Raw genomic sequence first — 14722 nt, forward strand, 5'->3', positions numbered from 1 at the left:
ATATGTTATACTTAATTGCTTCTACTGTTCATAGAAGTTCATTTCAAATTAAGGTATGCATATAATATCTAATTACCCACAGTTTAGGCTAACAAGAAAAAAAAAAGAGAAAGAACTCTTAAGTTAACATTAAGACAGGTCCATCTTCAGAGGACATTTAATGTTTACTTCATAGACCACAGAATAATGACAATTCTGAAAGTTTCTGAGTCTTAGGAAGTTACAGCTTCTTACAGCTTCTAGTTAACATGTGAATGGTTCTAGTTAACTCACAAAGCAAGCCCTTTTTTTTTAAAAAAAAAAAAAAAAGACAACCTATCACAAGTGCTCCATTTCAAATATCAAAAAGGTAAATTGTTTCCTCAAAAAACTGTTTATCAGTACATTTTTAAAACAGTGACATTTTATTGATTAAAAAAGCATATGGCTGAACATTTTTCCACATCACACTTCAATTTAATACAAAGTCCTGTTAGCAGGTAATGTCACCAGATACAACTTAAGAGCATTAAGCACAATAAAATAATTTATTTAAACCATAGACCCCTTGAAAACTTAATGGAACTGTTGGATAAACATTCTTATCACAGAAATATTAGCATAAAGTATGTTGTAATTATTTTCAGGTACTACATACTACTTATATAAAACTTTGTTTTTAAACTGAAAATAGACATTGTTTAAAAATTCACATTCATATTTATAATGTAGAATAAAATCTGGTATTTTACAAGAATATTACAGTTTATGCTCTGTAGCAAGTAAAATGCAAAAGGTAATTACTATTCTCTTTTGTTCATTTTTTCCTTACATAGTCTATGCCTTCATCATTTGATTTTTTTTGTTTGTTTGTTTATAAAATTAATCACAGCTAGCAGGGTAGGAATCACTTTGAGCCTCGTGAATGACATCCAAGAGATGGGAAAGGATTAGTTCTCAGTTGCTGCCAGTTATAGCGCCAGGTGGCTTTTTCTGCAGTGAAGGTGTTACCGATAATCCCATTACACTGGTACTAAATCTTGCAGACATCAAAATTATCACCAAGGTTCCTTTTCATCCCATCCTTTCCAAATGACTGGAAGTCGCTTCACCTGAAAGAAGTCAAATCCACATGCAGCTGCTGTTTTAGCAGCCAGCGGACTCCCTGAGAATGCCAATCGTGATCCAATTTCGCTGTGCTGGTGGCCCCCTATTCCCTGTCCAATAATACATCTGTTAAAAAATCCTACAGCTACAAATCAAGTTTAATCCTACCAGGGACCTCATGTTGGTCTTGTCTTCCAAAGAGGCAGCAGGTTTTGCCGTCTATCTCTGCTAGTGCCTAGGGAATACTCTTTAAATCCCAGTCCTACTTAGAAGAATAAGCTAAGGATCACAAAACATGACCTCAAAAACCCCGATATGACTATATTCTGACCCAGAGGCATTCATTCTAGGTGAAGATTAGAACTTTGCATAATAAGATTACACAGCAAGTGAATGATATCAAGGGACTATCCATATGCAGCCGCCTGGTTTTCTATAGACAGCCTGTGCTCTGCAATATGCAGTGCAGACGAAACAGAGCTTGGTCTTTCTAGCTGAAATAAAATAGATTCACATAAATTAGTTGGCCATTTCCAGATTCCTAAATCCCCTATTACATCTTTTATTGACAGTTCCTATGAGGATAGCACAAATGTTATTCTCCTTTCATTCTTTGCTTCTGTAACAATAACACTCTGAGTGAAATGTACAGAGATTGTCTAGATATTAACATCATTTTCTGTAATCTTGGATTACAATTAATTGTGTATACAATAAAATTAGGAAAGCAGTATGTGTATCATCTCCATATAACCTATTGCACTGTGTAAGAAGACATTTTAACATATGGCACTAAAATTTTAAACGCAAGAAAATTAGAGTGGTAGCCAATGAAAAAGGTGGCTAAACAATTATTGGATTTAATACTAAATAGACTCTTTTGACTATTATAAACTACTCTAAGTCATACTTTATTTATGTAATATTTTCTAAGGCTTACATAATGTCTATTCAGAATTTTCACAAATTAGTTAGTTAGTTCACTGACTTTTCCTAGCGAGCAGAAATCCCTTTATTGTGTACTTTTCTCCTAATCAAACACCTTTCCCTCTTATAATACAACACCGTAGCTTGTATGTTTTTCCCAAAGAATTAGTCTAGGGTTATTACTTAACAAAACAAACAAGAAAAAAAAACTGGTTAGGCTTTGAAATACTTACATCACAACTGACATGTATATGAAATTTAAGTGTATTTTAAAATGTCCACAAAAAATTAGTAATACACGCACTAGATGAGTGAAAGGTACATGTCATGCTCATTGGGAAAAAAATCTTCCAATGTCAGATACACAACTCTATAAATATAAAATATTTAAATCATCTAATCATAATCATCCAAGGATTCCAAACATCTAAAGCAAAATAAGGAACAATTAAAAGATCTTTCTTACAGGGGGGCTGGTCAGGCAAAACTTGGTTCTATTTCTAGCTATTTTCTTCTCCAGAAGATGTACCGAATTCAGTCTGACGAATGCAAAAAAACTCAGGTGATGTTCTGGAGGAGATTATTTTTGCATATTATCTCTACCAGGTACTGATAGCTTGCCTTCAGCAAGTGTTTCTTCATCTACTGATCTCAAGCTAACAAGGAACTCGATCGTGTAAGTATAACACTTCACACAATGCAATCCTTCAAAGAGGTAGGAAATACCTACGTGAGAACACTTAAAAAAAAAAAAATTCAAATAGTTCTCACTAGTTCTATTTACCTTTGGGAGGCAATTCTCAACAATTCCACAACCCTGTGTAGAATGCTGTACTAATGGTCAGATGCTGGGGTTTTATCTTCCTCTGCAACTTTATATTTGTCTTTGCTGAACAGAGAAAATCCAGACAGCTGAGCAAAGGCATGGTCATACATGGCAAGTCTGAGCCTCTGAGGGATGCTGAAATACCCTGTTAATAGTTTTCTGAAACAATGTCAAAGTTAGGACTTACATACCAAGGGTCTAGACCAACAGCACGATTGCTTTGCTGGTGACTGACAAAAATATACTGTGTCCACGCCACAAATGTCAAATAACTGTATACCAAGCTATATACATCTAACCTAGATTTCAAAAGTTCACTTTCTTGAGATATGAGTAGATATGTATAGTAAACATTTAAAATTAGTATTAGTTAACTAAGACAAAGAGCTTAAATCCCATTTTTACATTAAGCACTTAGAAGTCTACGACCTTACAGAGACTAAAGCTGTCCATTGGGTCACATACTTTCAGAAAGTGCTTCAGCACTGAAAAGTGTATGCAGGTAATTTTGGAAATATCACTCAAAGCAGAGAACAGAAGATAGGTAAATAATTTCTCTATGTGCTGACAAGTAAAGAGGCTGCTCACTTTAACTATTAAAACCAAAAATCACACAGTATGAGATGTTAAAATAAATAGTAAATCAAAGCTATTATTAAACACTTGAAAAATACAAAAGAAAAAAACTCCAATTTTAGCACTGTCAGAAAATAGAACAACAAATCATTCTTTATGTTCTTCATCAATACTTCTCAGTTAAGAACACAATTTTCTAATGAAATGTCTCATGCATCCTCTGCATAACAAAACGAGTTAAAAAACAGGAGAAAAAGAATACACATTGAGGCAAAAGTGACCTAAGCAGTTAGGTATTCAATTTACCTGAATATAAGAAAATGCAAAGTGAGTGCTTGTTACTGCTATTCTTCTACAAAAATTTGACAGCTTTCCCAAATTGCTGTATTTTTAAGCTTGAAATACACATTTGTACACAGAATTAGTTGTTTATTCTTCATAACACAAGTTATACTGCACTTAAATATCTGAGGTTATGTAATAAAAACATATTTTAATCAGTACTTTATCTCATTGCTTTAAAATTCTGAGTTAATTTTTTCTGAGGTATAATATATACATATAAAACACAAGTTCTCCTCCTTCATTCTCAGATACATTAAAAAAAACAAAAAAAAAAAAAAAACACACAAAAAAAAAACTTTCCAAACCTCAATATATGAGTGCAATGATATTCAGTCTAAGTTAATCCCCTGACATACAAATCCATGAATAAAAATTCATCAGTTTTAAATACACTGAGCCTATTAAGCAAGAACAAAAGCATATGCACAAAAGAGCTTTTAATATATTTCAAAGCCCACAAGAGCCATGGTCTCATTAAAATTATAAATTACACAAACATGGAATGAAGATTCAAACTGCAGTGCAGCTAAGCAGATTACAGAAAACCCCGCGTTCCATATGATAACACACCACGGCCCTCCCAGATGGGGGCTTGGAACAAAAAGGCCATCACTACAGCTAGGGAAAACCTCCTTGTGATCTCTGGTTTCTGTTCAGCAGATGACAGCCAAATAATATGTTGATTATTCTGTTTGTGCTGCTAAGCTTGTAAGATGGAATAAAAGCGATATGATCTATTGTGAACTCAATGCTAATGTGTTGCACCACTCATAAATAATAAACTGAATTTATTCTGAAACTATCTTTTTATCTGAGTTCCAGATTTTAAATGCATGAACTAAAATAAAAAGCCAGCATAAACTATTATTTAATTTGATGGTTTTAAGTAAAGCATACAGCTGACACAATAATAAGTGAGAAAACTGATTACTTAGTAAATCAGAGACACCTTTCTCAAATCTAGCAAATGATTACAGGCTGAAGTACTGAGTACCTGCAAGACACAGAGCACACTCCAGTCCCACAACCTGCATTATGACAGATACCAAACAGATTACCAAAAAAGATTACTAAATAAGGCCCATGTGGCTTATTTTACCATAGACAATTGCCCCAAATCCAAATTTCAAAGGGGGGCACAAATACCGTTAAACAGAAAATAATTCAGAAACAATCATTGTATAACTTCACTAATCTGAAGTCTTCCTGACTGAATAACCATGTAAAAAACTACTGATCTTACAAATAGAACCAACTCCTATGCAAGAGTAGCAGATTGAGAGCTCAATTCTAGGCATCTGAATTAAAAGCCTTTCACACAGCTGTGATTTATTTGCCAAAGATTCCATCTATTTACACAAAAGACTTGGACTTCCAAGTTGCATGACTAAGAAAGGGGACATGAACTAGCTTCTGTGAATATACTATCTCTTCTTCAAATATGCTTAAAAAGAGTTCATAAGTTTTTAATAAGGGATCGTGCTTTATTTCATTCAAGTTTACTTACTTGGCTTGTTCCACAAGTGCACATTTTGGCTTATTCTTCTAAAAGGAACATCCATGGCTGGTTGTGCAATTCCTTTTACAAGTACTGTGTACCAGCTAAGGAGACTGTCTTTAGTACAAACAGAACTTTTTATGTATCTGGTATAAAAGATTTAAAATATACTACCCAGAAAAAACATTTCTAGAAATCATGCAACTTAGACAGCTTCTTAGGCATCTATCTTTTTACAATCAAAGAATATTTTTTCATACACTTATGAAATTTAAATATTAAAAAGGTTTCAGCAACTAACACATAAAACATACGGCTCCAGCTATAGTCACAGCAGCTCTACCTAAGCTAGCTAAAGCTAACTCAGGTCTACACAAACTTCAGCACATCACTGAGTAGATACAGCCAATGAAGGTGACCCAAAACACTGAAGCACAAGGCTGGCTGGCTTGCTCAGGTATCTTTACTGCTAGATACACACTCTGAAACAGGATTTCAGCAACTACAGCAGCTTTGGAATGGAATCAACATCCTCAAAACAGGAGACAGAAGAAGCTGAATCCAGTGAGGTAAAGAATAACAAAAATTTTCTAAAATAAAGTTTAGCTACAAAAAAGCCAGATGTCCGATATTTTGTACTTTCTTCATCACACTATTTCAAATTTTGAATAATAAAACCTAAGTGGCTTGTAGTGGATGTTTTTTTAATTTTGAAAGTGAGTTTTACTGAATTACTTGTTTATGTTTTACCTAACTTTGTAACTTACCAAAACTCAAGCTGATAAAAAAAAAGATTTTAATTCTTGTCTGAAGTCTAAACTATCTTTCCATTTTCTTCATATGCATCTTACTGACCTAAGTAGTTTACTATTCTAAACAGGTTCTTACAACAATCACCTCTTTCAAAAAAAGAGGTAAGACTTCTATTTTTATAGTCAGAGAAGATATAGTTATGCTGCTCTACAAAGAAAAAGCTTTTATTTTTTTACAGTACTACATATTTGTTCACACATTTCAGAATATATACTGCCAAAATTCCAGTACTACCTACTTTTAAGAAATCATGAAAAAATGAGAATAACTAATCATCAGCTAGGTCTAAGTTTTACCATTAAAACTGTTCTACAATAACGAGGGTTTATCATTAACTTTCTGGATAGATGTCTATCATATGCATCTGAACATTCCCAGACTTAAACTATCCTGTCCCCAGGGAAATCAGAGGCATTTTATTCTGTCTTGGAGTAGTTGATCAGCATGACCACTTGGGAAACCCAGAACTAGCATAGCACTGAGCTACTAGGTCAGTAACTGTTTTGCTATTCATAGTGCTAAATATATCATATCTAGCTCCTTAAAACACATCTGTACACATTTTAGTTCAAACATTGCTCTTTTGTATGTCATCACCAGACTAAAGATTGTGTAGCTCATTAATTTAAGACAGAATAGCTAATGGAGTGAGGGGTGTGGGGGGAAAATGACTGCCTGTTAGGGGAGTCTACATCCTTCTCAGGTTCCTTCCACACTGGCAGTGCCTGAACAATCAAGTTAGCAATAATTTACCTGCTTACGATATCTAATGAGGCCATGGTGATCAGAACACAAATGTACTTGTTCAGCACACAGGAAAGCTGGATTTGCTAGTCTGTAGAGCTCCCCAAGAAACTACATCCTTACGTATAAGCACATTGGCAAAGGATTCCCGTCATCATGATCTTCCAGTTCTTATTTTCAATTAACTGTCAGTTACTCGTGCTACTCCAGCATAAGAGCTTTCTGCATCTCATCTAGCATGCCTTTCCTTGGGCATCCTAGCATGCCCAAGGGATGTCAGAGCCTGTTGTTGAAAGTTAATTTGAAAAACAATGCCAGCAACACAAATTCTAGACTAACGTAGAACTTAGTAGTTAACTGTAAGCATACGACTAGTTAACACGTACTTTAAATAAGAAAAAAGGTCAGACAGGCAGGGCGGTACAACTAAAAAACTTAACAACACAGAATTTGTTTATTTTTAAATTCACAAAGTATTTCAGAATTCTCTCCAAGCATCTTGTTTGGTTTTCGGTAACATCAGAAAAGAATAAAAACTGTCCAGCATGAAAAATCTTTTTTAAAAAAAATATTTCAGCGTGAAGAGAGGAGCGACAATTTTAAAAGATTCTGAAAGTAATCAGTTAAAATGTTTTCTGAACTTGGGCATGCCCCAAGTGCTTTCCCAAAGAATTTGTCAGGATTCAGGTTTTATGGTGTCTCAGAGATGATGGGCAAAAAAAAGCTAAATCAAAAAAGAGCACTTACTATAAAATCCTACATGTAGATGAGGAGCAACATTGCCTTTATTCCAGCACTTGTTGATAATACAGATTTTTTAATAAAAACAACATAATTATTTGGAATAATGCCCTTAAAGCCTAAAAACCCTAACAATTTAGCATACAATATTACATTTTGAAATACAAAACATTCCAATTCTTAACCCTTGTAATAAGAACACATTAGAAAAAACGCTATAGCAATTATAAATTAAATTCAGTCATACACATGATTTTTTTCATATATTCAGTGGATCTGAGGATGTAAAAATACATTTAATAAGTATTTTGTACTTCAGCATAAACTCCTCTAATACAAAATAGAAAAAACATCTCAACTATTAAACTTTTATTCCCATAAATTTTGTAATGACATATTATTTTTCTGTCTTTAAAAATACCTCTTTAATCAAATATGTGTGATCACATGCAACAGCAAACTAGAAACAAGAACTTCAAAATATCAATGCACAAAATGTATTCTTCACATTTTCCAGTGATATGCTGAAACAACAAACTGTTTTAATCTTGGATGGCAGCCATTTGCATTTATGAGTATTAATCATTTAAAAAATGTAGCACTAATCTTTCTTAATTTCTAGATTTCAGTCCTGAAGTAAGCGTTATATGGAAGTGGAACCCAGTATGGTAAACTTTATAGTGTATCAAGAGCCACAATACAAATAATATTTCTTTTACATTTGGTTAACATTTTACTTGATTTTACCTCTGTTTTTAAATTAATAAATTTTTGTTTGGTAAAAGAGGCATTCTCATGTATTTAAAACAGTATAAAATAGCCTCTGTGAAATACATCACTAATTTGTATGATGCTTATTAATGCAATACATCCAATTTACAACTCATTTTCAATGTTACTATTCTGCAACCTTCAGTAATAATATACTGTTCATCCTTATAATCTGAAATTAGAAGTCCAAATTCCTGCACAGAAATTACAACAGTCATTTCAGGATAGATTTTTTTTAAATCATCTACATTTATTAAACCAGTGGTTATCTTTTATAATCCTCAGCATATGGCACCGAGTCAAACATCCTGCTTTAATTCATTCCCCCCAATTTAATTACTTTCATAAGTGTTTAAATTTGACACAGGTTCAAATTTTTATCGTTGTTGTTCAGTATTCTCACAGACAAGCATTTAGTTATCATCCAGAGGCTTTCTAAAGAAAATCATACAGTGTTTTACATGGTATCACACAATTGGTATGTCTTAAACCTCCCCGGATAATCCTAGACTCTTCCACAGAATGACTGCATAAGGCATTTTTAAGCTTTTTCACACTGAAAAATCCCCAGATCTTTCACTGTTAGAACTTCCAGGATTAAACATTCTTTCCAGTTGTTGGCTCATGGCCTGAACATCCTACACTTACAAACTTATCTCATTCTCACTAGTTCAAAGATCAAGAAAATGAAGCTATCTCTTTTGCAGTCATAATCCATGACTCACGCTGTTAGATACTTAAGAACATCTCAAAAGCAAACTACCTTGTTTCAGTTCACAGCAAGAACTCAGCAGGGCACTGGATCACATGACTACTAGCCCTACCTAGTCAGGTGACTGGATAGCTAATCTGATTTGGTGACTATAAAACTTTAATCAGTACAGTCTAATACCATTACATTCCAGAATTGATGAGGGAAGCAGCTTTGGGATATAACAAAAAACACTAATAAGATTATGAATTAGAACTTATGTTAGAATGCACTTTTCTATCTCACATGTAAACCAACCAAAAAAAACATTACTGAAAACAGATGGGGCAGACATATAGCTTTGAAGCGAGATGAAAAAAAATTCATTTTATTCTAGAACAGATAGCATTTTACTCATTAACACAGAAGGATGACAGCATATACTCTATCTTATAAGGTACAATTAAAATGTACCACAAACATTAATTTGAAATCAGGGGGAAAAAAAAGTATTGAGAAATACTGTTTAAAGTATAGAGCCTCCACTTGCATTAACTTAAGTTCTTCAAAGTTTAACACTACAATTCCATGTAGAATGCATTCCCATAAATGAAGTAAAAAGGTATACAATCGTGGCAGGTATGTTTCCAACACAGAACATAAACTCTTTTATCCAGCACAAAATATCTGAAACATACTTTGAGAACTACTGCTTTTGGGGGGATACTAGAATTTCCCCCCAAATCTGCAGACTACAGTTTTTAAAGAAAGATGACAAACATACTTGCAGATCAAATTTCAAGCATACCTTTTACCAAATGTTTTGATTGTTCTTTCACTCATCCATTGTATTCCCTCTATTTTTTCCTTAAGGAATTCTCATCCCAAATCCTCTTAATCCATCTTAGAATCTGCATTTGACATAGGCAAGTTGTTGAATTGGATCAGCAAGAAATGGAAAACAGAATTAATTTCTTCGTACCTGATTTAGGATTTGCTGTTAAAATTTACAAACATTTTATCAGGTCTATATGATATACTCAAGCAGTGAGAAAGTAAAGTTGATTATTCTACGCTTTAGGATATTCTGATCTAGACACAAAAGTTTAAACTACAACTATATTTTGCAATTACAACAGGCTATGTCAGTTCCCATAGCCCAGCTGACAAGAAATAACTTGTTAAAATATTAGTTCTTTATCACTTGCAATCATTTTCACGTTCTTCAGTTTCTCTACATTTCAATTTCATCCACAAAGCAGGAACAATAGGACTTACTACCTGCTAATGTATACTTGAGGATTAGTTTATTATACAATAATATCTAGACTTACAATTTCTGCAGTCTTGCTTTTAGATCTCTCAGACAGCCCCTAATGGGATCTCTTAGAATTGCTGGATATTCATCTTTTGGAAAGTGGATATGTGAACGCAGGCAAACTTTTGGTATAAATCAAGGAGAGTGAAAAGGCTGGTTATTATTCCTGAAAAAGAAACCACCATTGACTTAAAAATAATGAAAATTCCAGATAATCACTTTGTTCTCTATTTGTCTGAAATGAAACACAAGTCAAGTCAGATGCTGTAAATCTTACAAGCATATATTCATTTGTCAAGCTGCATCATATTAAATAAAATACTAAATACTTGAAAAATGGCTTTTTTCCACTTGCTTTCTAAATCAGCAAGACTAACTGTACCTTAAAAGGAGACAGAGGAAATGTTAGTATCACAAAAAGAACTATGGTAATAATTTCTGAAGTTCAGTTCTCATACTAAAGAACTCTTTTTATTTCTCCATGTTTTTTCTAGTAATACCAGAAACAGTCTTTGCTGTTGTAATATACCTGAGCAATATTTTTCTTTATTTCAAAAGATGTCAACCCCAAAAAATTATTTAAAAAAAATCACGATATAAAACTGCATGAAATTCTGAAATAGCTGTGAGGTTCACAAGGTGAGGTGAATTAACAACTCACACTCAGGAAAAGGTGGAAGATCCAATCCCCCCCTCTCCATGTTCATATATACCATCTTTCATGTTGATCCAACTCAGTGATAACATATAAAATCAACCTATCAAGAAAGTGGATAATTCTAAGTCAGATTAGTGATTTGAAACAGGTCCAGAAAGGACCTGATAAGCATGAGGGTTTGTGGGATTGCATCACTGGAAGCTGCGAAGGAAGAGGAAACAAGATGTTCTCTTTCAGCAACACTGACTTCTTATATCAGCTCACGAAATACCAAGCTTTCCAGTTATCTTCAGTTGAAGTTAGCTGCATTTTATAAAGAAATTACACAAATGTGAGGCACAGCACAAGGACTCCCAATCCCCAAATACTTTAAGACTTTAGGTTTCAAAATACAAAGAAATTCTGATTGTTATTGAGCCTCTAGTTTTAACTGCCTTGTAGTAAAACAAGGTAAGAGGAGGAAAGGAAAAAATATCAAAGCTACTTGTCATTGTAAGTGGGAGAAATCCTGGAAAAATATTTAAAATAACAATTCTTTAAAGTTCATGCTATCCAAATTAACATGCAAGGAAATATTGCGTCTCACTGAAGTACCTAAGGGAAAGGTATTGCTTGGAGAGGGTGGGAAGTGGGGGTGGGTGAACTGAAAGAATGCAAATGTATCATAATTCATTTTTTTTTCCTGATATGTAAGTGGTGACCAATTCATGAGATATCCTGATAGAATACTTCTGTAGAGCACCTGTAAATTAACAACAGTCATATTGCAAATTTTAATAGACAGTTACACCTGCAAGAACTCATATTTGAAATATTTAGGTATCTGGAATCCTGAATCAGGATACAATAAGAAATTTCGAGGCCAATCAATTATATAGTTATATAGCTAGGAATCCACCAAAAACAACAGATTCTTTTACTCATGAAAGAATCAAATTATGCTTTATGCCTTTATTAAATATTTCCTGTTCCAGAATTTCACAAATTATGAGTCAGATCCTACAAAAACAACACTTAAGAACTGCACTTATCTTTTACCATGTTTTTTAAGATTGTCTTTTGATCTGTTTTTCTCCCCTAGGAAAAGACAAATTCTTTTACTGTATTATTGTCCAGCACAAGTTATCTATGTTTGAATTAAAGGAGGAGGAGATGAACAACTGCAGGTGCTCAAAAACCACAGTTTATAAGATAACAAAAATCATTGATCTAAATTAATCTGAGAAGGGAGACTCTAACATTAAAGCCTCATTAGTACATCCTGCTACATGCAAGTGTCTTTCAGTAGCTTGTAATGCATTACATTACAACAATAACATTACAACAGATTACACACATAAAAGTTCACAATGGCTTTTCTATATGCTCATGAGAATTCTTCTTAAATTTGGAGTACTGTAAAGCGTTAATTCTTAAGGAAGTATACAATTTTTATTTTCAGTAAGATACAAAACGTTTTAAATTGTATATAACATGCACAGAAAAGGAAATATCGAATTCAGATGTTCCAACAATATTTTTTATATGCTGTTTTTAGGAGTTGTTTGTTGCCATCTTCTTAAACACACAAAATAAATTTTTTTTATGGTATTAGCAATTGATTCAACAGTAAAGCTAATGAAATACTGGAGCTATATTTCTCACATGAAACAACCTTTTCCCCTACAGCTCTTGTCCTACACGGTGGTCCGGAGTGATAATAAAGATGCAAGATCCTGCTTTCTAGGGAGAGCTCTTAAACGATACCTTTATTAAGGATTCTCCGTTATTTACGAACAAGAGAGGAACTCCGCCCATACTCGGACACTCCTGTTATTAAAAAGCACGCTTCACGAGAACTCTTCTTCCTACTCAGCTGCAGCTTTGCACACAAGAACAAACTATTTTTTTTTAAGAGTGACGCAGGCGGGACGGTACCCAGCCTGCTCGGGCAACTCAAGGGCACAGAGACTGCCCCGGGCCGCTCCTCCACGGCTCGCAACGCTTCGCGCCTCACGGACACCTCGAGCACCGAGACACCGCCGAGAGGGGCAAGCGGCGCTTCTCCTTCACCGGCCGCCGGGGCGAGGCCGGCCGCGCCGCTGCCTTCCGCGCCGCGACCGCCCCTCAGCCGTCCTTTTCCCCAGCTCTGCTCTGCTGTAGTCGGCCCGGCCCGGCCAGGACGCTGCAAGCGCAGCGCAGCGCAGCGCAGCGCAGCGCCCCGCGCCCTCCGGGCACCACCGCGCCCGGCCCGGCCCGGCCCGGCCCGGCCCGGCACCGCACTCACCTGCCCGCTCGCTCGCTACCGGCCGCCCCGGCACCTAGCCCGCCCCCCCCGGGACGCGCCAATAATGCGGGCCCCCATTGGAGAGCGAGCTTCCCAAGCCGCTCTCCTATTGGCCGAGATGGGGCGGGCTCGGGTCTTCCCAGCAGCCCCTCGCGCCTGTCAACGGTCGGGCGGCGAAGATGGCGGCCCCGGCGAGCGGCGCGGCGGCGCGGGGCGGCGGCGCCCCCAGCTTCCAGCGGAAGGCGGCGGCCGGCGGCAGCCGCCTGGCCGCCATTGCGGGCACGCGGCCTGCCGTCCGCCACGGGCAGCTGCTGCTCTCCAGCGGGCTCCCCTCCCTGGACTGTGTGCTAGGTTGGTGCGGGGCCGGGTGCCGACCGGGACCGAGACCGACCCGCGGCGCGGGCGCTGCCCCCGGCCGTCGCCCCGGGCGCCTTCGCTGCGGCCTCCCCGGCGCTGCCCCGGCGCAGGCGCTCCCGCCGCCGGGAGGCGGGAGGAGGGGAGCAGGGAGGGGCGCAGCTGGCCCCGTCCCGGCCGCATCCCCCCGCGAGGGCCGAGGGCGGGCAGTGAAGGCGGCCGTGCCCGCCCCGGAGCCCGCGTCGCCCAGCGGAGGAGTGCTGTTCGCGGTTCACTTAAGTCCCTTTAAACAGGCTTTCAGGAGTGGAGGGTTATTCTGTAAATGTGCTTAGGAAGTTGCACGTTCTTGTCTTACTTCAAAGTGTCACGCTAAAGGACGTTTCACTGTGTAAAAATTTCAGCTGTGAAAAACCCTAGAACTGAGTTAACTCATAGTTGATTATAGTATAGCTCAGTTTCTTCTGTGTAACTATTCTTAAGATGCATTTAGCATGAGACCAGAGGCTCAGTGTGGCTTTTTGATGTTGCTTGCCACTGCAATGTTATTATAAAAACCTAGTTTAGATAAAATATACAGGTGTAACTGTTCTTCCTGTCTGGGCAGCTGCTTTTGCCTACTGTCAGTGTCAAGATACTAGATAATCCCTTGAACTGATTCATTGTGGCTATTGCTGTGTTACACTCTGTGGCATGAACTGCCACCATTTACTTTAACTGGGAGCAAAAATGTTTTGTTAGTATAAAGAGCATGTTTTGTCTGTATGCGTTAGGGCTGCATGACCCTGTTGCTAACTCATGATACGGTTGCAATACATCTTCAGTGTAGATAAATGGGACTTTAGGTTTGGGAAAGGCAGGCTTTACTTTGCATATTCACATTTTTCCCTGGAGGAATATATGTTTAGTCCTATCGCTTTCTTTTTAAGGGGCATCTCTGAGTGATGATAAACACAAAAGATTTATCTATTCTGTATATGAGATTTTATGGTCTGACTACCTTAAGAAGAATCATGATCTATACTTCTTTTTTTCTTTTCTTTTGGTGTATATTGTGTTGACAGGGAGGATTTCCATCAGGGATTGGCATCCTTGCGGCAAAAGCCCTTCC

General features: G+C 36.9%; 2 protein-coding genes across 5 annotated transcripts in view; one reads left to right on the forward strand and one right to left on the reverse strand.

Moving 5' to 3' along the window:
* IMMP1L (inner mitochondrial membrane peptidase subunit 1) overlaps positions 1-13333 on the reverse strand; it is a 38428-nt gene extending 25095 nt beyond the window's left edge. The window contains exons 1-3 of one of the 4 annotated variants that reach the window (XM_062576581.1): positions 13261-13333; positions 10353-10502; positions 9827-9929 (exon numbers count right to left, since the gene is read on the reverse strand). The gene's annotated coding sequence lies outside the window, so the exon portion shown is untranslated. Of the gene's footprint in view, positions 1-9826; positions 9930-10352; positions 10503-10997; positions 11242-12740; positions 13163-13260 lie in introns of those variants that run through there. The other 3 variants (XM_062576584.1, XM_062576582.1, XM_062576583.1) reach the window with 3 other exon arrangements.
* Positions 13334-13439: 106 nt separating this feature from the next.
* The window catches only part of ELP4 (elongator acetyltransferase complex subunit 4), a 152973-nt gene continuing 151690 nt past the window's right edge, over positions 13440-14722 (forward strand). Inside the window, exon 1 of the mRNA XM_062576307.1 lies at positions 13440-13611. Within this exon, the coding sequence (XP_062432291.1) occupies positions 13440-13611 (172 nt within the window). The remainder of the gene's footprint in view (positions 13612-14722) is intronic.

The sequence above is a fragment of the Rhea pennata genome, chromosome 5, assembly GCF_028389875.1.
Source record: "Rhea pennata isolate bPtePen1 chromosome 5, bPtePen1.pri, whole genome shotgun sequence".
NCBI lineage: Eukaryota > Metazoa > Chordata > Aves > Rheiformes > Rheidae > Rhea > Rhea pennata.